Below are 27,459 nucleotides of genomic sequence, written 5' to 3' on the forward strand. Positions count from 1 at the left end.
AACAATGAGGACTCCGGCACTGCCTTTTTGCTCTCTTTGTGTACAGCAGCTGGCACAGCTTGGGAATGGCAGGCACAGATCGGGACCTAAACGCTGCCCCGCGCAGCTAGTGAAAACAAGGCGGGTGGTTTGGATCTTCTCAACTTTGAAGTATCTGGATGAAAGATTGCAGATGAGCTTCCCTCCAGCTTTAATTCTCCACGATGCTTTGCAGGATACTGAAATGTGCTGTTAACTGGCTTGTCATAAATGAAAAGACCTAGTGCTATGACTTCCCTGCAGACTTTTTGGTAATATGGTAAATCCCTATGGAAGAGTTGGGAGCGGTTTTTCTGTGTGTGTGTTAATTAAGTCAGTAGTACAAATGCTGTGAGGTCTGTGAAATATGAATCCCTCACGAAGTGGTTTGTTCAGAAATTTTTGTCATTAAGATAATAGCACTTTTCAGTCATTTGTTAGCTCGATGCTAGTAAATCTATGAGTGTGCTTACTATTGGCAATTTCCAGCAGGCGTCTGTGTTCCCCGTCATTGCATGGGATATGGTTCTGGTCATTGCCGACGTCTTTCATCTGTTGTCAGGAATCAGCGTGAGCTTTAAAGTTGCTGGGGTTGTGTGAGAAGGTGTTGATGCCCGCCTGCTCCAGGCTCTGTGAGAAAAACTGCAATCCGAGTTCAGATGGTGATAAACTGATTTTACGTAAGGTAGTGATAAGTTGGCTGTGCATGCAGGAGAAATCGAGAAGATGTTGTAAGAACAGCTGAGTCAATATATGATGTGGTTTGCCCGTTGCGAAGGAAAGGTTGTGTTTTCTTTTAAGCGATGATAAGTTTTGCACCGACACATGCTATGAGCATAAGGTACGTGGCAGTGAAGGAAGGTGTTTCCATACCATTTTGACAGTGACTGGCTTTTTTCCACCTCTGATGGGTTTAGAAACAATCATCAGCTCTCTGACCTGGTGGTGAAACTAATTTTGCTGAGGACCATGCTAATTAGAAAGATGTCCCTCACTTGGCACCTTACAGCCTTTGATGGGAGCAACTTCTCTGAGTGAATGTTTTCAGTTACTGGAGCCATCCTGAAGCTGCTGGTCCTTACCAAAAGAGAGCAGGCGCTCGGACAGTGCGCAGTAGTCCAGTCCAGGGGCATGGGCTTCTCTTGTCTCCGTGTGCTCGTGATAATGACTCTACAAAGGTCACTTTTTAAGCCCTCTCTTCTTTCGTTCTTCAGTTTCTGTAGGCGCTGCTCAGCATCAGCACGCGTGCAGGCTGGTGTATAGCTGTGCGCCTGCTGGTTGCGTGATGGTTTGGTCCTCTCCTGGGTCATTTCAGTTAGGATTCAAGTCCAGGCTTGTTTGACTGTCTTCTCCCACCCCCCGAATATACCTTCGTCTGCCCAACACTCTTTTCTAAGGTGCAATAATACTGGATATGACAGTTCAGGATGGAGATTGAAGAACCGATACAGTCTTTGCTCAGTCTTCAGATGTGTGCCCCAGGTGTGCTGATTACTCTTCCTGAATTTTTCTGGGATATTTAAAATTAAAAGGTAACGCAGAATATATTGGGGAGGCCCAGTCGCAGCTGTAAAATGTATAATGCCAGTGTTTGCTCTGTTTGGCTGTATTTAGCAAACTCTGTCGTGGGTTTTGCCCGTTCACTGAATTGACGGGTCTTCAAGAGGCATACTCCATGCTGTAAATCAAGGCATAGAGAAGTAGCGAAGGTAAACGACAGAACCCACTTGGCAAACAGGGAAAGATATTGAGGCAGAAAGTGGAAGATACCTGACCCCATGTTGGCGTTGGGTTCCTTCAAGCTTGGCCACGTCAAACAGTCACAGCCTTTGTGTAGCTAGGGAACTCAGGAGCATCCTTCCCTCTCTGCGCGCCCAGAACTAGTGGAGCTGGGCTTAATCTGGAAACTGATGCGAGGGTTGTTTCTATAGCTTCCTAGGGTTTTTTCTATAGCTTGCTAGGATAAGTGCAGTCCGTACACTAGGTCGGTCATCGTCTCAGCCTTCGCAAAGGTCTGTCCCTTCCTTTTCTCTGCGCGATGTTCCTGTCTGCTTGCACGATGCTGGGAGAACTTCCTTAGCAGTAAAAAGAGGCTGAGAAGGGGCATAAGGAAGCTCAGGCGCTTCCTCGAAGGAAGCATTGTGCTGCTGGAGAGGTGTTGGGAGGACTTTGTGTGAACGGGGCTCCTGCCGGCAAGTGCCATGTTATTTGCATTCCTTTGCAATGCCTTGCTGGCAGCAGCTCGGCCTTCTAGTAACCCCGACTCCAGCCGCAGTCTGCCTTTCATGAAACACACCGCAGCCTCTATATGTTTAATTATAACTGCAGCCTTGGAATCAAGGTTCGCTTGCAGCGGGGCTGTTTTTCCATCTTGTGATGCTGTACTGCAGAGCGGGGCAGTTTTGAGGACTTGGTATGAGCTGCCTGGCACTTTGCAAACCCAAGGAAACAGGATGGCGGTTTGGGTAGATCTCTGCCTGGCAGGTTGCGGTTGTATATCTTGTTTTTGTTGCTAACCTGTGCTCAGCCGTTGCTGTATCTTGTATTTGTTGCTAACCTGTGCCCAGCCTTTGCTGGTTGTTCTTCAGGCTTTCGACAATGTGCTACTCCACGCAGTCGTTGACGGTGATTAGGCGTTCAGGCTCTAAAAAGACCACGGTGTTTGCTTCGGAGATCGGAGCGTAGATTTCAGCGATGTGCCTTGCTGTTGCTTCTGCGCAAGTGGTAAAGCAGCAGCCAACCTCTGGTACCCAGAAAGCGGTTTGAGGTTCTTTCTCTGGATCGGGGGCAGCGCTTGGATGCCTTAAGTCATTATACCACAGCTCTTACTTATATTGGAGGGTGGTCTAAAACCTACCTGCATCGGTGAACTTAATAGTGCCAAGTACAGCTTGGTATTCATTTAGTCAGCCTTGGTAATTAATGAGATGGAAATACAGAAAACGAGGCCAAGATTTCCAGCCAAGGTGGACTATTTTGGGTGGTCATTTGGGGCATTTTGGAAGCGGACATAATTTTAAAGGAACCGTGGCCAGTGCTTGAGACAGATGCCAGAAAATCCAGGGGTAGCATGCTTCAGAGCAGCTTGGCCTAAAACTTAAATCAAACAGTCCAGCATGGCTCCCCTCCTCTGCCCTGTTCCCCAGAGCCGTGGGTTTTTAAGTCTTCCTTTTCTTTCCCTGGAATCCAAGCAGTACTGGCCAGATTAGATCAGATCACAGCAGGACAGGTTTGGTGGCTTCTGTAACCTCTCGCAGCTCCAAAGAAGAGAGAAAGAAAAGCAGCTTATGGGGTTGTGGGTAAGAGTTTCGCAATGGCTTATATAAAGCTCAGTGAGAATACCCCAAACACGTTTGTTATTCTGTCTAAACAATGTCCACCCGTTAATTCATTGCCAACTTCCGTATGTTTTCCTGTCGCAGAGCAGTACCTGATAGCTGTCATCAACATGTGTCTTCTGGGCTTCATATTCTGATCCTTTCCCAGCAATTCCTAGTGTGGTTTTTGGTGACTGACTTGGTCTGCTCCTTCTAAACAAACAGGGCTTGTAGGATCTTCAAGAAATCACATGAAGACCTCATTTCATTTTTTCATTTTTTCGTTTTCTTTTCCTGTTTAGATATTCTTGACTTTATGCGAGCTCCGTCTTTTAGAGCCGTCCCGTTCTTCAGGGCACAGTGCTAACTCACCTTCTAAACATGCTTCACGGGAGCAGCCTCTGAATCTTGTTAGGAATCTGGCAGTTCAAGTCTGGGTCATCGATGGGTAGCAAACGAGCGTACGTTTGAAATTGAGAAGTGCAAGCTTTAGACAGATGGCTAGGAAGACTTTCCTTCTGCCTAACTATAGCGTTGTTACGTGGGAACTTTTTAAAGACTGCAGAGGTCACTTTATGTAAAGATAAAAGTGACCTTTTGTAGATACTGAAGTTCTAGAAGCCTGATGTTATAAAAGAAGGAAGAATAAATTCTCTGATTTACATGCTGTCTTCGCCTACGCAGCTCAGTTCCCTGCCCCTTGTAGTGATTTTAGTGAAGGACTGCACATTAAGATGTGAAGAGCAGTAATACAAATACGTAAAACGATCTTTGGACGAGTTCCCTGCTCAGTTAAGTAACTGCATCTTCATTGCTGATGCTTGGTCCTCTCTTGACCACTTTCATCTTAGCCATGAATTTGGGGCTCTTTTCTCAGAGCTGGCAGAGTTGAGGAGAGCCCTGTTGTTTCTAGTCTGTTGTCCCTTCCTATTTCATCTGTCAGCTGCATAGTAGCTTGGGTTTTGTCTCTCTCGGAGCCCCTGTCTTCTTTTTTGCCCTTTACTGCATCTCTCTCATTGCAGGCTGTTCTCCTCATGGCTCTCATGAGGTTGTGAACCTCCTCCTCAACCTTATGGTTGTCCTTTTATACAAGTATTTGGTCCCATCACCTGATGGATTCACAGTGACCCTTTTCTTTGGCCAACTGCCACATACCACGGAAGAATTAGTTTATCGCATACTACTATTGTTTTAAAGGCCCTTACGCCTGCGGGCCTTCCCGATCGCAGTTTTTTTTCAGCCGCCTGGTTACAGACTTGTGCTGCTTTACTCCGGTCTTTTCCATACAGCCGTGATTTCTTCTGCTTCTCCCAGGCAGTCTCTTACCCGGCATCCTTTGTCCGACTCCAGGCATCTACCTGCTGCTACTGCTGGTCCTGTGGCAGTCTGCCCTCAGTCCCTCAAAAGACCTTGGGTTCCCTTTGGGGGAACGTCTCGCAGAGACGTAATTTTGTGCCCAGGCGTGACCACCGTAAGACATACGTGCATGTTTCTGCGCTAATAAAATCGTTCCTGTGAGGCAAAGAGCCGAGTCTGGTCCAGTCGTGCGGGTTGACCTCTCTTGGGAGGGAAATGCATCTTTCCTGGGCTGCTGCTGTTCGACAGGGCTATTTTGCTGTGGGGAACAGGAGGGATTTGGATCTGATTTATCTCCAGCTGGTATGTTAGCTTGTTTAGATTTCACCCAGATTTCAACAAAGTGCTCAGTGACTCCTGCTGCTGTTTACCTGATCAGTAAGTTTTTACGCGCCTGGAAAATCAGTCACTTGAATATCAGGATGTTCTGAAAACTGTGGGGATGGAGGGGTGAGCCCGTCTAGAGGATTGGTTGTGGTTTTGTTTTGTTTTCTTTTGAGTGTCAGTGTCTGTGTTGATATGCATTAATGGGAATAGTACTTAGCTCTCACACAGTGCTAGGGGAAATCACGGTGTTCCTTGTTTGTAACGCATGAACCAGCCGTGTTCACTGGCAGGACTTGTGAAGTTCCGTGTCTGTTCTCCTACCCAGAATTTACACCTTCCTTGTGTGTCATTGGAAACGTTCCCATTTGCCTGTTGTTTTTGTGGCCTGCGTTTTCATCTGGGGGGAAATTAATGCTCTTCCAGATCACTCCCGGGAAATTTCCAGGTGAAATACGAAGACCGCGTAGGAGGGAACGGGAGAGTCGTTCCTGTTCCACCGGTGCAAACAGCTCCCCGAAGCGGGGTGGCGCGCAGGCTGTGTCCCCCATCCCGCGGCAGCCTGGCTGTGCCGGGACACAGCCGTACGCTGGAAGGTGGAATTGGTCGGGACGGAGGGTCTGCGCCTGCTCCTCTGCTAGCACCGGTGTAACCCCTTTAAAATCAGGTAGAGTTAAGGGCGCTGGGCACGTGACGGCGTGGCCTTTTGTTCTTATTTCTTGAGCTGATTTGAAACTAAGCAGGGCTTAGTTTGGGACTTGCTTAGTGCTACTTTTAGTATCTCGCCTTTAAAATGGATCATCCCTGTGATTTATTTGTCCTTCCGGGCCGTCGGCTTTTTATGTCACGTATTTCCTTCGATTCTCCCACAGAACGAGAAGTTTGTTTGAAAAGCAGCCGCGAAAAGCCGCGCTAGCCCGGCTGTAATCCCCGGCGGCGCGTCGGCTGGTGCCCCGTCTCGCCGTGCGCTTGGCGGTACGCCGGCACCTTGCCGTGCCGTCTTCTGCTGACGAAGCACGTGGCGGGCTGCATCCCCTGCCCGTCTCCTGCGACTTCGGGGCTGCGGTCGGTGCAGATTCCTACGTGTCAGGCATCGCCACGCAGCAAGTTTTCATAACGTTAGCAGCTCATTAGTGGTAAAGAGTGAAAGCCATACGCTCCCGGGATGCGTCAGGAGCCACATCAATAGGTAAAGCTTCCCTGCCCTGGGGGTATGCTGTGCTTCAAATCCGTCCAGGTATGAGACTGATAGGCAGGCTATGGAAACGGGCAGAGAAGGGCTCAACTTTACCTGCCTCGGTCTTCTTATAGGTCAGCCGTGTCCCAAAGTTAAACGGCAGGGGCATCCCGAGCGAAGCCCTTCGTTCCGGTGGCCCAAAATATCTGTCCCTGTCTTCTCTGAGAGCCCAGGTACACCGAGCTGCCCAGTGCAGGAGGTGCGAGTGGCCAGAGCTTGCGGAGAAGAGGTTGGCTGTGTAGACATGTCAGGTGGAACCACGTGAGCCTGTCCAAGCCTGATGGGTTTTAATGCGACTCTCCCGGTTCTTCGGAAAGGAGCCCTGAAAGTTAAAACAAGGGCCAGGTGAAAACTGCTAAAACTCCGCTCGTTTTCATTGCATTATAAATTTTTAATGTTAGGTTTTGATCTTGTTTCCTTCTAAGGTGCCAGTCTGAGATTCTTCATGGGCTAGTCTGACCGGCTCTAAGTCTCAACAACCCTGGTCATGTGGAAGGGATTCCTTCTTAGATATTATGCACCAGGCAGACTTTATCCCTTGATCCTGTAACTTTCGGCTCCTTTCTCCAAATGACCAAGTTTTGTTTTTGCTAAGGAAAAGCTGTTGCACTGTCACCATTTCCTTAAAAGAGTTAGTGCTTAAAAATGGAGAGCATCATAAATAAAGTAATCTCTTTCAGCTTGTCTGTTTGGCTGTGGATATCTGGAATGATAAAAGAATTTCAGTCTTACACAGTGTCAGGCTTGAAGTCTGCACTTGGTCATGCACTAAGATTGCAGAAAGCTGTAGACTCAGCTCACTGTCCAGGTTAATGCAGAGACCTCAGGCACAACAGGTATCATCACACTTAGAAAATCTAATTGTATCTGCTGATTTACCTTTTTTTTTTTTTTTTTTTTTTCTTTTCCTCATGCTAAGGCTATGATTCCAGTTTGCATTCCTTGTAACACAGGTTTTCTGGTAGTACCCTACATTTGGATTACTACTATGGTCACTGATAATCTATTACACGTATATGTTGAAATATGTAATACAAAAGGCTTTGTGGAAAGACTGTTGTTGCAGGATGAAGCTCCCCGGAATCACCTCAATTCAAACTTCATGAGAAACCTGAGCTTTACAACCCTCCATAGGTGCCTCACACATCAGGTCTATTCTGTATGATTCTTCTGGGAGGAACTGGTTTCTTACCAAGGATGTGGTAGGAAGCGATAACGCTCTTTAAGGCAAATGTGGTTTCAGAACTAGTTTGGGAAACAACACTTGAACTATGAATTTCTCTCTATGTAGAGGTTTTTGGTCGCTTGCTGCCTGTGTTGTAGGACAGATAGATCCTCGTGTTTCAAACAATATAGATGGCTGGTGCTTCACAGGCATGGGGATGTGCAATTTTGGGGCTGAAATGATTGCACAGAGAATGGGTAATTCCCCTGCTCCCAGCACACTTCTCCTGGAGGCAGATCCCAAGGTTTCTTCATCACGTACATTTAACCAGACCCTCGGCTGACGATGCCAAGCTTGTCCTGTTTTTTTCCCAGCTGTGCTCCCCGTCGCTTGGCAGTGGACAGGGCAGCCGCTTAGTGCATGCCTTGCACGTACACCCTGCCCCTCGGTCTCTAAACAACGGCTGTCCTTTCTTCCTTGGACAGAAAAGGATCCTCGCTGACAGGCAGTTCAGGTTTGATTCCAGCCCTGTGCCACAGCGACTGCAAAAACACCTAGGCAGAATTACGGGGACAGAGGTATAGGAACCTGGTGTCTTTGATGCAGGTCCTGGCTTTTCCTACCGAGAAAGCCTTGTGAAGCTTTCTGCAAACCTCAGCGGGCGACGGGGAATGAGTGCCTGAAAGACCGGGATTGTATAGGTAGGAGGTCATCAGGCCATGCTAACACACGCATTTGGCTACCTAAACACATACGTGGAACTAACAGGTAGCTGAAGCTTTACCAGCTCAGACAACTTCAAGCCTGCAGATTTCTTACTGGTTTTATTTTTCAGTACACTTTTTTTCCTCTTACGTTTATGTTTCTTTAACCCCCACGTTTCCTTAAATGGAATAATTCGGAAAAGAAATAGCGTGGCGTTGGACGGAGGCGGTAGCGCTTGGGGCAGGGTGCCTGGAGCTGCTTTCTTCTGCACGTGCCGTCAGAGTCAGCGTATGAGCGGCTGTGGTGTGCACGGCGTGAGGTTCGCATAGTTTCGTTCCCAGGAACGAAAGACGACCGTGCTTGGCCAGGATGGCGAGAAGAGATGAACAGATATTCTTGCAGACAGGGAGGGAATGCTGCATTTTACAGAACTTAAATCTGGTAATACATGAGTGGGTTTTCACCGGTAAAACTGACTCAGGGAGTCTACTGTGCCCAAAGTCTAAATCTGGACTCTGAATCATGAGCTGCTATTCTTTAATAGCTCTTAATAAAGCAAAAGATGTGGTTTCAACCAAAATTTTTCCGGGGGAAAAATACCTCTCTGATGATGACGACTACTTGCTCTATTAATAATCAGATGAAACGATTTTGCTCTGTATTTGGTGCACAGTAAAGTTTCTCCTCAGGCACAAGAAGCTAACTTCAAAAGTGTTACCTACAGCAGGTGTAAGTTCAAGGAAGCCACGACCCACCGCTGTCCTTCAGAATAGAAAAGGTGCCACTTTGACCTGCAGGTCTTGCTGCGCATCTTACCTACGGGATTTTGGTGTTGTGAAATACGTGCCTCCGGCCGACCAAAACAGCTCTAAAGTTTAACGAAGTGCCCACAGAGGCTGATCATTTTCCTGGGGGAGAGCGGCGAGGGCAATGGGAGCAGCCCCCAGAAAAGACTGTGAATGCAGTAGGAGCCACAGGAGAAAACTGGCAATTGGCCCGTGTCAGGTGTAGAAGAGAAAATTAGGGCTGAGCGGGACCTGGATTACCAGGAGGAGTTTAGCACTCGGCTCTGTGCTTCCCACCCTCCGCCAAAGCCGTAGGGTAACAGCGTGGTGCGTGTGTGTCACGTTACATTTATCAGGCATTACCATTTGTAGTCAATGGTTCTCATGGGAAAGGCTCCGTTACCCCGGTGAGTAGGAAATGTCTCAGAAACCCAGTGCATTGAGAGTATGTGTCAATTGTTTCCTTCCAGGCACTTTGGGAAGGGAGCCTAGAAGTTTATCTCAGCATTCGCAACAATATAAAGGGATGCCAAGCACTTCAAGTACACAGAAAAGGAAAATGTCTTGCTTGGCCTCCCTGAACAGGCTGGGAGGTGGGATGGGGAGGGGAGGGGGGAGACAAAAAGCAACATGAAGTAGGTCTCTCCCTTGCAGAATAGGCAAAAGCAGCTAAGTAATGCAGTTGTTTGCCTGTGTCTATACAACTTAGCTTCGTGTTACCAAAATCTGTACTGTGCACACGTGGTCAAAAGATTAAAGAGATTGTCCAGTTCTGTTGGCAGCATATTAAAGTATTAAGACTACAGGCTTACTATGATGTATTTCTATTATCAAGCTGGCCACAGAATTAGTGATTCAAAGGAGCACGTTGTTTTAAGACAGATACCGGAATCGCCCCATCCTTATGCAATCTTGGCTCCAAGAATCCCTCGGGAAGAGCTCCCACTGCCCTCTCTGTCCTGGGGCCACCCCGACCCTACAGCTCGTGCTGGTGCTCGGATGAGGTTTCCCCTTCTCCGTCCCTCTGCGGCGTTTATGCCATCTGCCATGGTAAAGCTGATGTTTCCAGTTGCTGGAACAGCTTTCCTTTGTGGCGGCAGAGCTAAATCATACCTGTGGGTGTTGATCTGCAAGGTCTCGCTGCAAGATGCCTCCGGCTCTCGCCGTTCCCTCGGTGCCGTGAGCCCGTCGCTCCGAGATGGCGGTGCCGGCACCCTGGGCTGGAGGCAGCAGGTACCGGTCCCTTTTCTTCTGTCCCTGTTGTCCTGCCTGACTTTGGACCTTGCTTGACCCCGGATTTCTGTTTCTTTTTTTGTCCTGCTCCCTGAGATGGTGAGTTATCAGTGTCTGGTACCGTACCGGACAGTTGTACAGCTGTTGGCGCAGCAGGAGATGAGCATGTAGTGGTGAACTTTTAATATCTCAGCCTAGGTAATACTGCCTAAAAAGTAACTGTACCTCCACTTGGAGAGATTTTCACTAGCCCTTTGTCGCTGTTAGCTTATATCTTGTTATCACAGACACTATATATCTTTATGTCTGTCTAACTGTTTTATTTATGTAGTATGGCCTTCCGCATAGTTACCACCAGTAAGTACATAAACGTGAACTTGCAGTAGCACTCTAGCCGCCAGAAGGATGATGGGATCCGTTTCAGGGCCACCACGGGCGCTGTCGCACCGTCGTGTCTGCGAGCAAGAAGGGCATTTCTTTATACGCCTTTGCTTTCTATTACAATTTCCGTATAACAAATAACTTTGGAGCCAGAATGTATCACACTTACTGCCAGTCTGGGGATGAACGTATTTTTTCAAGTGATCATATTTGAGAAGAATTTTTTTTTTCTTTTCATTTTGTTGGTCTTTGAGAATTGAGAATGCAGTATTTAAGAAGCCTTTTTCAGATGCTTTTTTATACTTAAGTAACTCAACAGGAGCATGCATTTAAAATTTCCAGTTTATCCTTGGTGTTTGCTTTTCAGAGGAGCTGCTGCTGGAGATCCGTATACCTCAGTGGTCTTGCTGGGCTGCAGAGCACCTATGTAGACGGCTATGAGAGACAGTGTAGTATGCGTAGGGTGTGAGCTGTTTTCTTAAGCTTCTGGCCCCATCCCTGCATACAGCTTATCATTCCGTTATTGGCAAAGCCCTTGAGGAACTCATTTAGATATTTTAAAGTTGCTAGCAAGGAGGGCTACTCTGGTCAAGCAGCTTTTTACAAGACCTCGGATGCTTTCAGTATGAAAATTCACATGCGAAAAAGGTGAAGGGCTCTCCAGACTTCACAGCTGGCCTGAAGAGTGTGTGGAGTTCGAGATGGCAAATGCGGGGTTGTTTTTCATTGAAAAGTCAGTTTGTTATGGAAATCGGGTATTTTGTGCCTCAATTTTCAGTTGTTGGGTCTCAGGGATTAGATTTATCGTAAGGAGGAATTAGAGACGCATGTTTAGCAGCGAAGTGGACTGGGGGCTGCAGACTCTGGCTCTCCTGTGGCGCTGGCATTTCCAGAGCAGCTTCCCGTGTCGTGCAAATAGGTGGTTCATCTGGAGCCCGGTAACGCTGCTGAAAAACAAACAGTAATAATAGGCGCAGCTTGCAGGTGAAAGGAAAGAGCAATGGGGGAAAACCGGTGGAGATGGGTCGGTGGCCAGGGCCGGTTGTCTCTCTGACTTTCTCAAGCGTGTGACTCTTTTTATCAAGTGAAGCCTGACTTTTGTTACTCGCTTGACTTAATTCTTATTCTTGAGCGAAAGGGAGTGTATGGCTGCTGCAAAAGAGAGGTGGGCGCAGCCCTGAGCCGAACGGAGAGGCCTTGCAGAATAACCTGCTTCTGCAGGTAACGCAGAAGCACATCTCATCTGGCTTCAGACGCCGTCGCCTTGTTGGGTGCCCACCCATTTGACGGAAGTTCCCGTGGTTTCGGGAGCGATGCCGTTCCACATCGTGGAGCGCGTTTCAGGAGAGTCTGTCGGTTAAGTATCTTCTGTGGCAGATACCTGTAGGTGCTTGGAGTTGGGACTGAGGGGTATTTTGGCTGTGAAATTTTGGATCTGAAAGCCACAGCAGTCATGGCAGCGGGGATCTGAAGGCTGCCCTTCGGGGGGTCTGCCCTCTCGCCAAATGAGTCGGGGTGGCAGCTCCAAAAGCCATAGCCTCTGCCTTCTCTTGAATGTGTCATCTGGTGTGCTCGCGTGGGCTTTTAATAGCCATGCATTCATGCAAGGTGTAAGCATGGGCTAAGAATAGATGGATGCGCGGCGACCGAGGCAGTGACTCCGCAGACGGACAGCTCTGCGAGAATTGCTCCGCTGGGAGCAGAAGGAAAGGACTGTACCTACAGATAAATACATTGGTTCTTACGTGCGTTTGCGGCTCGTTTGTTCAGATAAATGTGCGTCAGTCAGTAATACGGCATGCGTGTTTATCTGAAACTCTCTGCTCGGCTACACTGAGACATGAGTGGGGAAACCAAATTTGGTCAAAAACATAGAATACAGCTATCATTTATCAAGCGTTAAATCAGAAGGAGCTGTTTTTCAAAGCTTGCAGTTAGATGTCTGAATTATCTGGGCACAATTATTTACATATTTATGTATAAAGATATTTATCCCACGTTGGTAGAAGTGCAGAAAGCCCTGAAAATAAAACATTTTTATCAAACTCATCAAAAAGACAACAATTGGCAAGTGTAGTTTAAGTGCTTTAGTTTGAAATGAAAGTCTACATGAAAGGGAAAAGGCATACTTTGTGTTTACAGTCAACATATGCAATTTGGCATTTACTCTTTTATTACTTAATTTTTATTTTGGAAGGTGTCAGGTACTTAGGAGTTTACAGTAACTTATCTTAGTAAGTCCTTCCTCATCTGCTGTGTTATAATAATACCCTAATGGTACTTTGACACTTGTTGTACAATGGACTACATAGTCAAGTGATGGAAATTCTGTTGCTTTAAGCTCTTCAATTAAGCTGGATCAGTTTGCACAAGGTAGGTGTTAAGCCCAGCCAATGTATTTGGTAAAACAAATGGAAAAATTATCGCAGACTGTTTTTGAAGAGCACTGTATTCAGTATTGCAAAATGAGTATGATGGCCTTCTGTGGTTTTTATTTTTATTTTTAAATGAGTCACAAGGATAGAATAATTATCAGAGAGTCTGCACTGGCATGCACTCTCAGAAATGATTGTACAAAAAATACTTTTCCAAATGGTAGCTGAAGAGCTCCTAGCTCACGTTTGGAGACAAGAAACACAGTCCTAATTAATGTTAGGCCAGGAAAGAAAGATACTTCGTTTGCCTGTTTGAATGAAACGCAGCATGGACTGTACTGGCCAGTGATGCAGTCAAAATTAATATTTGCTGTGCTTGTGTTCCCTAGGTCATCACACTATTTACATTGGGGTCCATGTGCCGAAGAGCTATAGGAGAAGGAGGCGTCACAGAAGAAGACCTGGGCACAAAGAAAAGAAGGAAAAGGAGAAAATCTCTGAGAACTACTCCGACAAATCAGACGTAGAAAATGCTGATGAGACAAGCAGCAGCATCCTTAAACCGCTCAGTAAGTACTGGTTTCAGTTGTCGCTCACTACAATGGTCTGTTGTCTAGTGATCTGCTCCTGATCTGATCACGGAGGAGGAAACCGGATCCACGAAAACAGTTGTCTCATGTTGCAGGGTCAGAGTAGTCTTAATCAATAGCTGCTGAATGGTTGCTGTGGCTTGGAAAAGGTACAGGCTGGAGCAGATATTTCATCCCTCCGTATCACCTGAGTTTGCTTCTGAGCTAATGCCAGCCAGGAACAGGCCAAATTTTAAAAAGCAATTTGACACTGGGTGTAAAGAGATAGCAAGGAGATGCAAAGACTGAGTAGATGCCTAGACAGATCTATTGCAGCTTCTGCCCCGGCTCTCAGGATATGCACCCTCTCGCGAATTCAAGCACCCCGTGGTTTCAGCTAGAAACGGCCTCACAGGAGCAGGTTGATGAGAAGCACCGAGACCACTGCTATAGACCGTGAGAAACGTGCCTACTTGGGATTTGGCTTCGTTGTATCTATAACTTGAGGTGCTAGTAAGTCTTTTCCCTTCAGTAATTAACCAGTTTTAAGTTTTGCAAACAAAAAGAATAATAAAATGTAGCTTTACTGTATGTTTGAGTATCTGTAGGGGTTGAATATCTGAATTTTGGTAGGCAGATGAGAGGTCCATTTTCGATGCCCTATACCTCCATTCGTACTGAAATTGTTAACATGACGTCATCACTACGCAGCTCTTTGGTAATATCGTAGGAGACTGTCATAAAGTCCTATTCCTCTTGCTGGCTTCTGTGTTGGCCACAAGGTTGTTCCGAAATCTGCAGGATGGCTGCTTAAATAGAACTGGGAGAGAGATGGTGACAGCCTGCTAGATTGGGAACATGCTAACAAGGTTTGAATATAAGAGAACAGCCCAGGATGTGATACAGATCAGATTATTGAGGCTAATTCCAGATGGTTGGAGTTTCATTAAAGAACTTGTTTGTAAGTGGGGAAAATGCTTCCAGAGAGAGAGAGATAGAGAGAGGAGCAAGTAGGGATCATACGACCTGATCTTTGATTGAAAAAAATGTGAATTTTTCATTCTGAAATTATGTTGCTGGATAGTTGCTGCATATAAACATAGCGTCGCATCAGTCATGGCTTTAGCCCAGGGCCTGTTACTTTTGGTGATGCAGATACTTCAGAGAGCAGCAACTGGAAAGGAAGGCAAGTCGCGAAGTCCACTTGCTCTTCGTAGCTCTAGTTCCCTAGTTGTTCCAAGGAAGCTTACTTAATGCTCAGAAACCAGGAGTTGGTTTTACACCAAAAGACATAATCACCTGTCTTGAAGAACTCTAGATATTTTAAGTGTAATTTTTATATTTCCATCTCTGTTGTTTGGTGTGCAGGTGACCAGATCTGTAGAAATTCCTTTTTGGCCTCTGGATGTATCGATACCCTAGGGGAATTGTTTCCACAAGCTAATTGTGCCCGTGGTTGACAACCTATTTCTTCCATCAGGTTTTGATTTACTGCCTTCCATTTTGTTCATCCTTGTTCCTCTTTTGTGTTATTTGAGAAAGGGTTAATGGTATTTTTTCCTGTTTTGTTTCTACAGGTTAGTATGTTCTTGTCTACTCTTTATCTGCACATAAAAATGTGCACTCTTTTCATCTCTCTCTATCTGAGAATTTTCCCATAGTCTTTTCCACCCTGACCTCTTTGCACTACATATTTTCGGAGTGGGATCACTTAAATACCACACAATATTCCAGGTGTCCCATGCGATAGCATTAATACTACATCATTTGTAACTTTTTCTGTATTGTTCACTGTCTCACATATCCAGATACTTTACCAGGTTCTTGCAGGGACTTGCTGTTTTACGCTGGTGGCCAGATCTTTTTACGAGCTGGCACGGTTAATTTAGAACACTGTAAAGGATAGGAGTAGTTCAAATTACTGTCTTGAATTTCCAAACATTGAATTACCTGTTGCCTCATATCCCCAGGTTTTTTTCCCTTCTGAAACTCTTGTCCTCATAGCTGACCTGAGGTTTTTGTTTCTTACACTTCTTTTGCTTGCTAACAAGCCTTTCTTCTCTAGTTCCGCATATGTAGTAATGCCAGTCTTCCTTCAGAAATCTCTGCTGTTCTGCCTTTTACTTTCTCCATCATTTATAAATGGCTCTTTATTTCCATTTTGTCTTCTGTCTCTTAGGTGGTTGCTGATCTGAGACAGTTGTTGGATATTCAGACTGTTCCAGCTTTAGATGTCTCTTACTGGAACTTTGATGAAGGCTTTTTGAGGGTCTGAATGGCTTATGTGCGCCATGTGTCCAGCTGCTGTGTTCGCTCTCAGTCATGGCAAGTGTGTCCAAGAGAAGACTCGTTCTCTTCAGACAAAGCTTACCAGTTTAGTCTGCTATTCATTACTGGCAATCATGGCAAGCAATCTGTTATAACCCTGTTTTTTTCAGTCGTCTTCTGTTAATAGTAAATGAATGAAGGGTATGTGGCTCAAATTCGGTTTCAAAAGAGTAAGAATATAATAAACAAAGAACTGGGGAATTTTGAACAGCAGTTTTAATGGAATTGGGAGAAAGCTGAAATGAAATACATTACATATATTTGAGACAGCTGTCAGTAGAGAGTATGTGGCATCAGAAGCTGAAATATCTGTTAGGGCTGTGTGGTTTAGTCGAGTGGGGCAGAATGAAGGTATTTGCTGCGGAGTTGCGGTGCCAGTTGGCCGGTGGCTGCAGTGTGGCCAGGAAGGAGGGAATTTTGGATTTTGCTTTTCTTCTTTGAAAGCAGGGAAAAAAATAAGAGAAACTGAGCAAGAAGTGAAGTGCAGAGAATGGAGACAACCAGAGAGTGAGCATTCGTCTAACATGCTTCAGGTCATTTTAGAGGGATCGATGATTATAAAGGGACTGCATCTGTCAGAGCTAGGTCAGCTCTGCAGCTGCTTGCTGGATCATAGAATCATAGCATGGTTTGGGTTGGAAGGGACCTTAAAAATTATCTAGTTCCAACCCCTCCTGCCATCAGCAGGAGGACCCTTCCGCTAGACCAGGTTGCTCAAAGCCCCATCCCACCTGGCCTTGACCACTGCCAGGGATGAGGCAGCCACAACCTCTGTGGGAAACCTGTTCTAGTGCCTCACCACCCTCACAGGGAAGAATTTCTTCTTTACATCCAATCTAAATCTCCCCTCTTTCAGTTTAAAGCCCTTACCCCCTGTCCTATCACTACATGCCCTTGGAAAAAGTCCCTCTCCGGCTTTCTTGCAGGTTCCCTTTAGGTACTGGCAGGCTGCTGTAAGGTCTTCCCGAAGCCTTCTCTTCTCCAGGCTGAACAACCCCAACTCTCTCAGGCTGTCCTCACAGGAGAGGTGCTCCAGCCCCCTGATCATCTGGACTTGCTCTGACAGGTCCATGCCCTTCCTATGTTGGGCGCCCCAGAGCTGAATGCAGTATTCCAGACTTGTGGAGTCTCACAAGGGCAGAGTAGAGGGGGAAAATCACCTCCCTCGACCTGCTGGTCATGCTTCTTGTGATACAGCCCAGGATACGGTTGGCTTTCTGGGCTGCAAACGCACATTGCCGGGTCATGTTGAGCTTCTTGTCAACCGACACCCCCAAGTCCTTCTCCTCAGGGCTGCTTTCATTCCACTCATCGCCCAGCCTGTACACGTGCTTGGGATTGCCCCAACCCACGTGCAGGACCTCGCACTTGACGTTGTTCAACTCCATGAGGTTCAAACGGGCCCACCTCTCAAGGCTGTCAGGGCCCCTCTGGATGGCATCCCTTCCCTCCAGCATGTCAACCACACCACACAGCTTGATGTCATCAGCAAACTTGCTGAGGGTGCACTCAATCCCACTGTCAGTGTCACTGACAAAGATGTTAAACAGTGACGGTCCCAATACCGACCCCTGAGGAACACCACTCGTCACTGGTCTCTACTCGGACATCGAACCGTTGACCGCAACTCTTTGAGTGTGACCATCCAGCCAATTCCTTATTCACCGAGTGGTCCATCCATCAAATCCATGTCTCTCCAATGTAGAGACAAGGATGTTGTGTGGGACAGTGTTGGATGCTTTGCACGCGTCCAGGTAGATGATGTCAGTTGCTCTTCCCTTATCCATCAAAGCTGTAACCCTGTCGTAGAAGGCCACCAAATTTGTCAGGCACAATTTGCCCTTAGTGAAGCCACGTTAGCTGTCACCAGTCACCTCGTTATTTTCCATGTGCCTTAGCGTAGTTGCCAGGAGGATCCACTCCATGATCTTGCCGGGCACAGGGGTGAGACTGATGGACCTGTAGTTCCCCAGGTCTTCCTTTTTCCCCTTTTTAAAAATGGGGGTTATGTGTGCGGGGTACACAGTGTTTCCATGTCATCAGAAGAGGAGAAAAAAAAAAGAAGTGGTGGACACTAAGGAGAGGAAATCCTGAGTCTGCTGTGCCGTGTTACGCAGCTCAGCGCCTTTCTTGTGAAGGGACCCAAGAATAGAAGAGGGAGGGTGTTGCAGTTCCCAGGATTAAGGGCTGCTGGGACAGCTGTGTTAATGACCTTTGCATAAGACCACGTTGCGTGATGGCTGGCTGTAACCAGGGACTCTGCTCACCATTAAAAAAAAAGGATTGGATTCATGCATGCTTCAAGTATCCGTCAGAGACCAAGGCTCGATGAATACTGGCTTGAGAATATAATGTGTAGGACACTGCCTTCAGAAAGGCTGCAGAGGAGGTGATGGATGTATGCAAGTTTAATGAGATAATAAAATGAAAGTGCTATTTATGTAGTCATTGGTGAGATGAAGGGACTGAACTGGAGGTCGTTTTAATCTTTCCCTTAGAATTGGAAGACTTTTGATTCATATATTCTGTTTTGTTAACTATGTTTTAAAGTAAGCAAAATCTAATTTGACATGAAGAAAACCCAAACATCTTGAGGAAGGGTACAGTGCGTCTCAGTTTATAAAATCCAGAATTTATACAGCTCCTTCTCTTTGTTGATTTTTGCAATTATTAAATTGGACAAGTATTAGACACTGTGAGTTCAGCTTGCATACAACTGGTAGTTTATTTCATCTTCAAACACAAGGACAAGCATATAAAGTTTGATTTGCAAAATCTTTACTAACGTCGTTGTTAAAATAGTTCCTAGGAGTTTAGGAAACTGCTTGATTGTCTCCATATACTGAGAGCTTTGTTTTTACTGAGTAGAAAGCTTAAGCCAGCTTTGATTTGATACATCACTTGTATTTCTTGATCTGTCCCTAAGGACTGTGAAGCTTAAACCTAGATACCTTACCTGAAGACGGTTCTCAGCTTCTTCGGTGAAAATGGTGCAATCAGATTTTGACCAAATCTGGATTTGACTCACCGGGTCAAGCCGCTTGTCCCACAACAAACGAACCTGATGAAACATGTCTGTGGATATAGGCAAGAGAGTAAACAGGTCCAGAAACGCAAACCTTCCCTAGAAATGTTTTGTTCCAGTTCAAAACCGGTCTAGCTGCACTTCTGTATTTGGGAATTGGTGCAGTCTGGAAATGTCAATCTTTTTTTTTAATCTGTGTCCAGTTCAGTCAAACAAGCCAAACTCTGGTAGTTTATAAACAACCTTCAGCTCTGCCATCTGGAGAGAGTTAGGGAAATTCAACATGTACAGATATGTTTTATCCTAAGTAAATTACTGCTTGGGAAAGATGCCTCCTTCAAAAATCCAGACAGGGATATTCTCTGATACGCTGAGGAGGAGGCTTGAAGGCAATGTTCCCTCTGCAGAGCCCTTTCAGTATATTCCAGGCCTGCAGGGGCTGTCTCTGGGCTCGGAGAGAAAATTGGAGTTCACACCCTTGTTCTCAGGCAGGACTGCTGACACTGGTGCTAGCAGAAATGTGGCTTCCTTTAACCGCAGACTATTACAAATCCGTGTTCCAGCTGAAGGGTATCAGCACTTTATTTCTAAAAGCACCTCCTTTAACCAGCCTGGCCCTGGTTTCCACTTAGGACCAGTAAGAAGGAAACACTTTTTAGCAGTAGTTGTTCTGCACCATCCATCCATCCGTGCTGGCATACAAGTATTTTTGAGGTTAACAAAAAAAAAGTATCTGTTATTGTGTTAGTAGTAAGTGGGCTTTAAAGACCCTCTTCTTATCTGCCTAAAACGCACCTGAAGAGTTGGAAAAGAGTTGAACGTGCTGTCAGAGCACTGCAGAAGGGGAAGGATAGGATATTGAGAGGCGATGGGTAAAACGGGACTTTCAGAGGGAAGGTTTAGTGAGTTTTGTAGTGCTAATGCTTGGAGTATCGACCCGCTAGTATTTTGGTCTGTCATTAACCGTGGTTAATGCACTTTGTGGGGTGAAGAAAAGCCTCGGCTGGACGGAGAAGAGAGTTGATGGTGGAACGCCGGAGGAGGCTTGTCCCCTGGCACGGGTAGAGGTGTCAAGGCTGCTTCTGTCTCCTCCGGTCGGCTGATTGCTTATCTCAATATGAAGCGGATGGTATAGTTTGCTGTTACTTGCAAGGGACAAGACGAGGGAGGAACAAGGAAGGCAGATGCAAGTTTCTGCTTCGGGACAGGCTGCGATCTGAATCCATTTCCCTCTTCCTCATTCTTCACTACAGACGTGCGGAGATTTTCCCACGAGGAAACGCATCTCTGCTTGATCTGGGAAGGGGTTTCTTCTCCTTGTCTGGTTGCCCTCCAAGTTCACGTGGCTCACCTCCCTGGCTCAAACCCAATGAAACCGTGTCTCTGGGTAAGCTCTGTCGTAGCAGGCAGCGTGTAGACACGGTGTTTAGGTACACGGCAGTAAGAGGTGCTCTGCGGAGGTGCCTGTGCTTGTGCAGAACTTGCTTGGGTTGTTCTTGGCCTGGCCCAGCTCTGCGTCCCTTAGACAGACTGCACGTGCAGAAGGTACAGGTTAACAAAGAGCTGAATCTCTCTATTTTGAAAGTCTGATAGCCCGTTTAGAACAGAAGTGCTTGGAATATGGGGTACAGACTTGGGCTGATGGGAGCGATTACCATGTCAGAAGAAACAGAAGTAGAATAATACAGGATTCGTTGACAGAATGGGAATTCTCATCTTTGTGCACTTGATCTGTGCGTGGCCTGTGGTTTCTGGGAAGTAAGAAGCTGTCTGTGTGTATTCGTGACCCTGAATTCAGTTGCTGGGGTAAAAGTCCTTTTATAGGCAAAGGCGATTCCAAGCAAATGGAGGGCAAGAAGCCCAAAATATGAAATACCTGTCCCCTTCCAAAATATCTTGGGGAGTTTCATGTGTAGTCAAGGACTAGTATTATAAGCTATGAAGTAATGACTGGCAGTACTACGCCTCGGTTCAAGCCCTAAGGTGTTCTACACAAAATAATCACAAAAATTATGCTAGTAATGTAAGTAACAGAAGGTGGAAAATTCTCTATTCTTTGGAATGATTTTAAAGCTAGCTAGCAATGAACATCCTCAAACCTTGCTTTTGGGAAGTTAACTGGAGGTAGCACTTCTTAATTTTTCTTTTTCTCAGTTTAAAAAGTCAGGGTGAGAAGGTGTGGGCATGGCACTCCTGCGCCCCGCATTCATGCAAAGCGGTGCTCGCTCCTCTGCTCTGTAACATTTTGCAGAGCTGTTAATGCAGCCTGCAAGTTGGAGGAGGATGCGAGCCTTCGCTCACAATTTATGGAAAGAAGGGAATAGGCAAGCGGATTGCAGCATCTTACATTCTTGGGGTCTTTCTCCTCTGAATCACAAAGTCTCGTTGGCTGCCTGACTTCGGCCTCTTTCCACTTTCGTTGTTAACCATGTTACGTGGAAATAGGATAAAGAAGGAATTTGCTTTGATGGGACGGTAAGCTGCCTGCTGACATTACTCTTTAGTTGTAAACATGGGATGTCTTTATCCTCATCCTAAGTATAGTACTTTACATGCATATGAGCACATATTTGTACATGTAAATGCCCTGCCTTTAAAGACCAAGAGGGAGTCTTTGGGAGTTCCCTTTGCTGAAGGGCTGTAAGAGTAGATTTTTCCTTTAATGATATGTTATTGCTATTGGCCAAGTAAAAAGGCTTTATCCCACAAGTTGTGGGGTGTAGAGCCTTGCTGCAATACTGTATGGTTTACTGACCGTTTTTGTTAAAACCACTTGCGGGTCTGAAAAGTTCTTGTTGCCGGAGTGAAAGATTTGTCTAAGCTCAGCGTAACGCTTAAGAAAATGGAGGGGAGGAAAGGAAGTTCAGTGTTCATAGTTTACTGGAAATGGGCATTCAGGGCACTCTGCCCCATGCAGTGTTGGGCTTCAGAAATGACTCTGATACTTCGCTTTGGCAGTGGCTTCAGCAAGGTACTGGGACCCAAAAGCAACAAGCAGTAATGAGGGGCCCATTAAACTAATAAATTGCATGTTGTAATAGAATTTTCTTAGCGCTTGAATCCATGAAGAGAGTAAAACCTGATTTTTGGCAGGAGTCAAAATGTTGATAGGTGGATAAATATAACTGCAGAATCTGAATTTTGGAACACCTTGAAGGAGGGATAAGTGGTTGAGAGCCGAGGCCATCTTCCATTTGACACAGTTAGTTGCAGCTCTTCCGCATACGGTCACATGTGGGCTAAGCTTACAGAAGGTTTTCTTTACCAGTTGAAGGGTGTAACTATGATCCTGTTTACAGGACACAAAACCAGAAATGGGGAAAAGAGGTTGAAAATCTGGATCTGTCTGTTGGAGTAGTTTCTAGAGGACCCGTATAGCAAGAGAGAGGGAAGGGTTGATATGTCATCCCATCAAAGGTTTGTAAAGGTTTGCAGTTTGCTCAGAGAAATTCCTCCTCCACCCACCAGCAGTAGTTCTTGAAGGTTTTAGTAAAAAAAACCTCTCTTGAGCCCTCAGATGTGGGTTAAGAGGAGCGTTTTGCTGAAGGAGAAAACATTTGCAGCAGAGTAATTTCATTTCATTAAGGTTCTGTCTGAGGCTTGTGCTGTCATTCTGGATGGAGTGCATCTCTCCCACTGAAGGTGAGGTTTGAGCTGGATGGATCAGATTTGCTATGTAGGCAACCGCTGTGTCCCTCTAATGATCGCCAAGCATTCTCCCTCACTATGGGTTAATATGCACCTTTTAACAATTCTGATTTAAAATGCAGCCTTCTCTCAAAAATGAGTTCTGTGTATTCTGGGGCTAGGAAAGGTGGAAGTCTAGAGAATCCTGCTTGCTTGAAGGTTGCTGTCAATTTTGGGTATGTGTGCTAGGAGTTTGCTGCTGAATACCTGCATTGAAGTAGTGCTCAGGAGGATGTTTGACGTGGAGAGATAACTGTAATTATCTCTAATAGATTGTCTGAACCTGACAGATCCTGCAACATCAGTTGGCACTTTTTTTGTTTTTTTTTTTTTTAAAACTGGTTAATCAGTGCTTTGCTTATCGAGATGGCTGGCAATGTAAAAGATGTTGTGGTGAGCAGTCTTGTAGCGTGAATTCCCCACGCTTAAGTGGAGGCTTTTTTCATTTTTAATTCAAGTACAACAGTTTGTCTGTTGCTTCTGGTTGCTGTGGGACACGCTGAAGTTGATGGCAGTAGTATCCTCAGTTTCGTTTACATTATGGCTTGCTACTTGCCTAACGGGTACGTTTTTTGGTCCTTTCAGGTTCTTCAGGTCTTCTAGTGGGTCTAAGTGCTAAGTGGTGCTGTGTGGGGGTCTAAAATAGTTTTCTAACACGTGACTGCAGTATCTCTGAACAGTGCTAGCCAGGTATCGCCGGAGGCCAAGCAACTCTTGCTTTTCCCTGTGTTCTGTCACTCACCGACACGATCTTTATCGGAAACGAAGGCCCACCTGTGGGGCTGAAACACCCATTGATTCCCTTGTGCTCTTGGTTCTCCAAGTGCTTCGTCAGGTCCGTAATTCCTGCTGAAATCTATAAGACCTGAGCATGGATGCGGGTGTTTCTGGATCAATAACTGTCCCACCAGCAGCGAAGTTACAATCTGTGCACCTCATCCTTCCCGTTTCTTGAGAACGATCGAATTTTGATGCGTGTCTGCCCCTTTGCTCGATATCGGTGCTTGTGGACGGTTTCCTTGGGCAACGTTATTTCAGGCCTTGTGTATCTACCGTCTTAAACGGGGTGCTGAAGCGGGGGAGTCTGGTTGTAAACGCAGTAGGTGAAACACCCACAGCGGCGCGCTGAGGGCTGTGCTGGAAACACCCGTGGGGACGGAGCGCGCCTTCGTGCCTGGCACGAGCTGAGGAGTAGAGAGAAGGCTCTGTCCTGGCACGGCCTCCGAAACAGAGACAAGGCTCTGTTTGAAACCACTCGGGGAAAAAGCAATTTGAGCCCACCGGTGTGGAAACCATCTCTTCCTAGTTTTAAGTGCAGTCCGTTTGACGTCCGCAGTGCATTCGGCAGGGGTTTTCCAGGCTCTCTGTGGCATGCCTCTCCTTACAAAGCACAAGCTTTGCAGCTCTCCGGCACAAAATTGCCTCATCTCAGGAGCGCTTCTGCACAAATTGGGGAAACAAGCTGCACGCAGGGTTGTGGAAATGATACGGCATTTTGAGGAGAACGCAGCATGCCTGATCTGTAGGGACACCTGCCTGCAGCCCCAGCCAGAGACTGCTTGTCAAAATGTCTGTGCCGGGGACGCTTACAGAATTCCTCCTGTTTGTCTTGAAGTTGAGTGTGAGGTGGCTGTTTAATCATATGTCTCTGAAAAATGCGTTTGTGATCTCTTTGGCTGTTCTTAAATGGTCTTCCTACCTTCTCGATGTGCCGTCTGGTTTACTGTGAAGTAAATTTCTGGTATTGCTTCCCAACTGAGAGCGCCTGCCTTGCAGGAAAAGACCCTGTACTACGGCGAACATCCCAGTTGTATTCCAGTGAGGAGTGGAAGTTGCCCGTCAAGCTGTGGAACAGTCCATCCATAATGAGATTGAATTAATTCAACAAGGATATTTAAACATCAGTTTAGGAGGGCTCAGGCTTGGTGTCTACCCTGAAAGTTCATTAAGCTAGCAGCTATAAATAGCGAGAGACAGCTACAGGATTGAAATAAATGTACCTACTTAGTGGAGCAGATGCAGCACAGTCGGGGCGTGCCAAGAGTCCTCTTTCTATTAGTGGTGGTGGATTTTTCAGCAATCCAATTTCTTTCCTGGCTCTTCAAGACATGGGGTGGGATTTTCCAAAAGCTTTTAGCTTCAGCTCACAACAGTAAGAGCAACGGCAGACCAGTGTGGAAAGCCTTTGAAAAATACCGGGCAGGCTGGCCAAATAGCTTAATGTTTTTATATTAATATTTTAGGTAGGGAAGATGGTCAGGGAGACTTTCCTGTAAATGTAAGGGGGAATCTTTGGTATTTTGGTCTTCAAGAACTGCACGGCCGGTTAGTGGATCGGTCCAAAGTGATGGAGTCAGCTGAAGCACGCCTTTTTCTGCCCCTCCGACCTCTAACGCCGCGAGTTGCGTATTTAGGTCACGCGTAGCGCAGCGGCAGAGGTAAACGCAGGGATAATTACTGCTTCGATTGCAAACGTGCCCTCTGCATAGCCGGGGGCCCGTCGGAGAGGCTGTTGGGGTGCCAGTAGATGGGAAAGGGCATGGGAAGGTGCTCGGGGGCAGGCAGGCTGTGGGAAGGGCGCAGGCGAGGAGGTCAGCGCTGCCTGCTGACACAGCTCGCAGCCGCGAAGGAGAGATTGCACAACGGACGGAGAGACCGCTAATTACCTGGCTGACTACCGAGGGTGAAGCTGACTGCGTCCCGGCCCTGAATATTTGGTTGGGGACCTTCTTTTAGCGGGTCGGGCTCCTCGTGTCGCGGGGTCGGGAAGCTCCCTCGCCTTTCGCTGCAGGGGATGCAAACCTGGAGCTGCGTTAGGTTTCAAGACGGCTATTTCGGGTTTATGGGTGGGTTCAGGGAAGAGGCCGGGACCTCGGAAAATCTGGAGGAAAGATGGGGAGAGGAGGTGTAAGGAGAGGTGCCTCGAAGACGCAGCTGAGCGGCATCTTGTAGGTGTGGGAGTGACAGAGAAGAGACACGTGTAGGAGGGAGGTATGTCAAGCGGCAGCTAAACCCAGCTTCCTTTCACCCCTTAATTACTCCAGCTCTCGTCGGTGGGAGATGGTCTGGATGGTATTTCGCTTGTCCCCGTGGCTCTGTTCTAACTGCAAAGACTCACAGCTCCCACTGAAGCACTCGGGTAGGATGGAGGCACATGATGAGGTTGGGTCTAGATGTGAGCTGTCACCCTAGGCAAAGGCTTTCTTTTTCTTCTTGGCAAGAGTACAGGGTTTTTCTCAGACAGCTAATTAAAAAAATTGCTTTCTTTGCAACATCTCTTGACTGAAGTCTTGGGTTTTTTTTCTTTTTCAACTTGACTTGTGCATATGCCGATCACATAAGGGCTTCTTACGAACACTTAGGTTTGCTTAAAACACTTTGCGCTTCCCTTACGCATAACATCCACCTTATTTAGGTAAATGCGCGGCTGAAATTGGGCTTACGGCACAGAGCGGTGCTAACCTGCCTGGTGCTCTTGGTTTGCCTTTGCTGTGCAGCTGAAGGCTGGCAGTCCTGAGAGCTGAGCTGCGCGAGTGGGCCAGCGGGTGCCCGTCAGCGGGCAAGTTGCTTTCGGGAGGCTGAGAGGAGCAGGCAGCTGCTTTTTGTTCCCTGTTTCCAGGTAAGCAAACGGTGCAGCTTTTTATCGCTGCCAAGTATACTCCCCTGCTCTTGCCTGCACCCCCCTCCCATTATACTTTCCCTTTTCCCCCTTTCCGCATGTTTTCTAAAATAATTATTGAAGTGTGTTTTTAATATCTCATTCTGACATGGAGCAATACTCTTGTATCTTTGCCAAACTTTCATTCCTTGCTTGTGACAGCTGGGAAAGGAGCTAAGTTGGTTTTTTTGGGTTTTTTTTTTTTATTCCCTTGCAAAGTCCAGATTTTGGGTAGGTGTGATAAAACTGTTCCTCCCTCGGTAGGTGTATACTGAGACTCCCACGCACAATAACGAAGTGATCTTTCCTGGCAGTGCTGGTTGTTAAGGCAAATACCGAGTGCCTCTGGTGCAGAGGATTAGTTCTTTTCCTGTCCAGAAAGGCATGGGAGTTGTGATTTTTCTCGTCAGGGTCATTTCTGAAGTTGTTTTTGAGAGTAAGGGTTGGGAAAAAGAAGCGGTTGTCCCTGAATAACTTATATGCGTGTTAGGTCTGATTAAATTTAGGCATCAGCTGAGTACCCGTAGGAAGCACACGTGTGCATACCTGTTGGGACGCGGCACGTGGCGTCTGCGCTTTGCCCTGCCACCAGCTGCCCTGGGTGCCTTTGGCAAGTGCTGGAAGCCCGGTGTTGAAAGTCTTCAAAGGGACAGTTATGTCAGGGATCTCCTGCGAGTGAAAATAATTCTCATCCCAATGTAACGGCATTTCCCACCTTATCCTCTCTGGTTGGCGCTCTTCATAGACACCGTTTTGCGTCTCGCTCTGGCAAGTCCTTCGCTTTGAGAAAGCCCCCCCGCCTAAGGGATGCTCCAAACTCTGCTCCCTGAATTCTACCTTCTCTCTGCCTCAGCTGTGACATCTGGAGCTCTCCCTACCAGTACCAGGGTCCGAGGACGAGGGGCTATGAAAACCAAGGGGGTAAAAACTCCATCTCTTGGACGACTTCTTGCCCTGAACACTGCAAGCAGTCGAGGTGCTGCAAGGCCCGTGCAAGCTGCTGTGAACACAACTGTCTGTGCACCAAGTTCCTTCCCTGGCGGAACATCTCAGCTTGCTTCCAACATCTGTCTCCTTTCCCCAGTATCACTCACTTTTTTTCTTTCTGGCAGCATTTCTTTAAGTTTTTTTCCATGCATTCTCCAGCCTCTGAAGTGCCACAGAGGTGTCCTTAGGAAATCAATGACTCTTTAGCCACGCAAACAAAACCGGCCCTATCTTTGCGATTGTGTGTGGTTCCTCAAAAGAAATCAGCGGCGTAGACTGAAACGCTGTAGTCAAGCTTTACTTATTTCT

The 27,459-nt window shown here is 46.7% G+C and overlaps 1 protein-coding gene across 3 annotated transcripts in view; it reads left to right on the forward strand.

Moving 5' to 3' along the window:
- Positions 1-27,459, forward strand: part of SLC4A4 (solute carrier family 4 member 4) — a 197,299-nt gene that overhangs the window by 43,237 nt on the left and 126,603 nt on the right. For all 3 annotated transcript variants that reach the window (XM_075039301.1, XM_075039311.1, XM_075039308.1), the window contains exon 3: positions 13,286-13,465. In XM_075039301.1, coding sequence (XP_074895402.1) covers positions 13,286-13,465 — 180 coding nt within the window. The remainder of the gene's footprint in view (positions 1-13,285; positions 13,466-27,459) is intronic.

The sequence above is a fragment of the Buteo buteo genome, chromosome 1 (genome assembly GCF_964188355.1).
Source record: "Buteo buteo chromosome 1, bButBut1.hap1.1, whole genome shotgun sequence".
Lineage (NCBI taxonomy): Eukaryota > Metazoa > Chordata > Aves > Accipitriformes > Accipitridae > Buteo > Buteo buteo.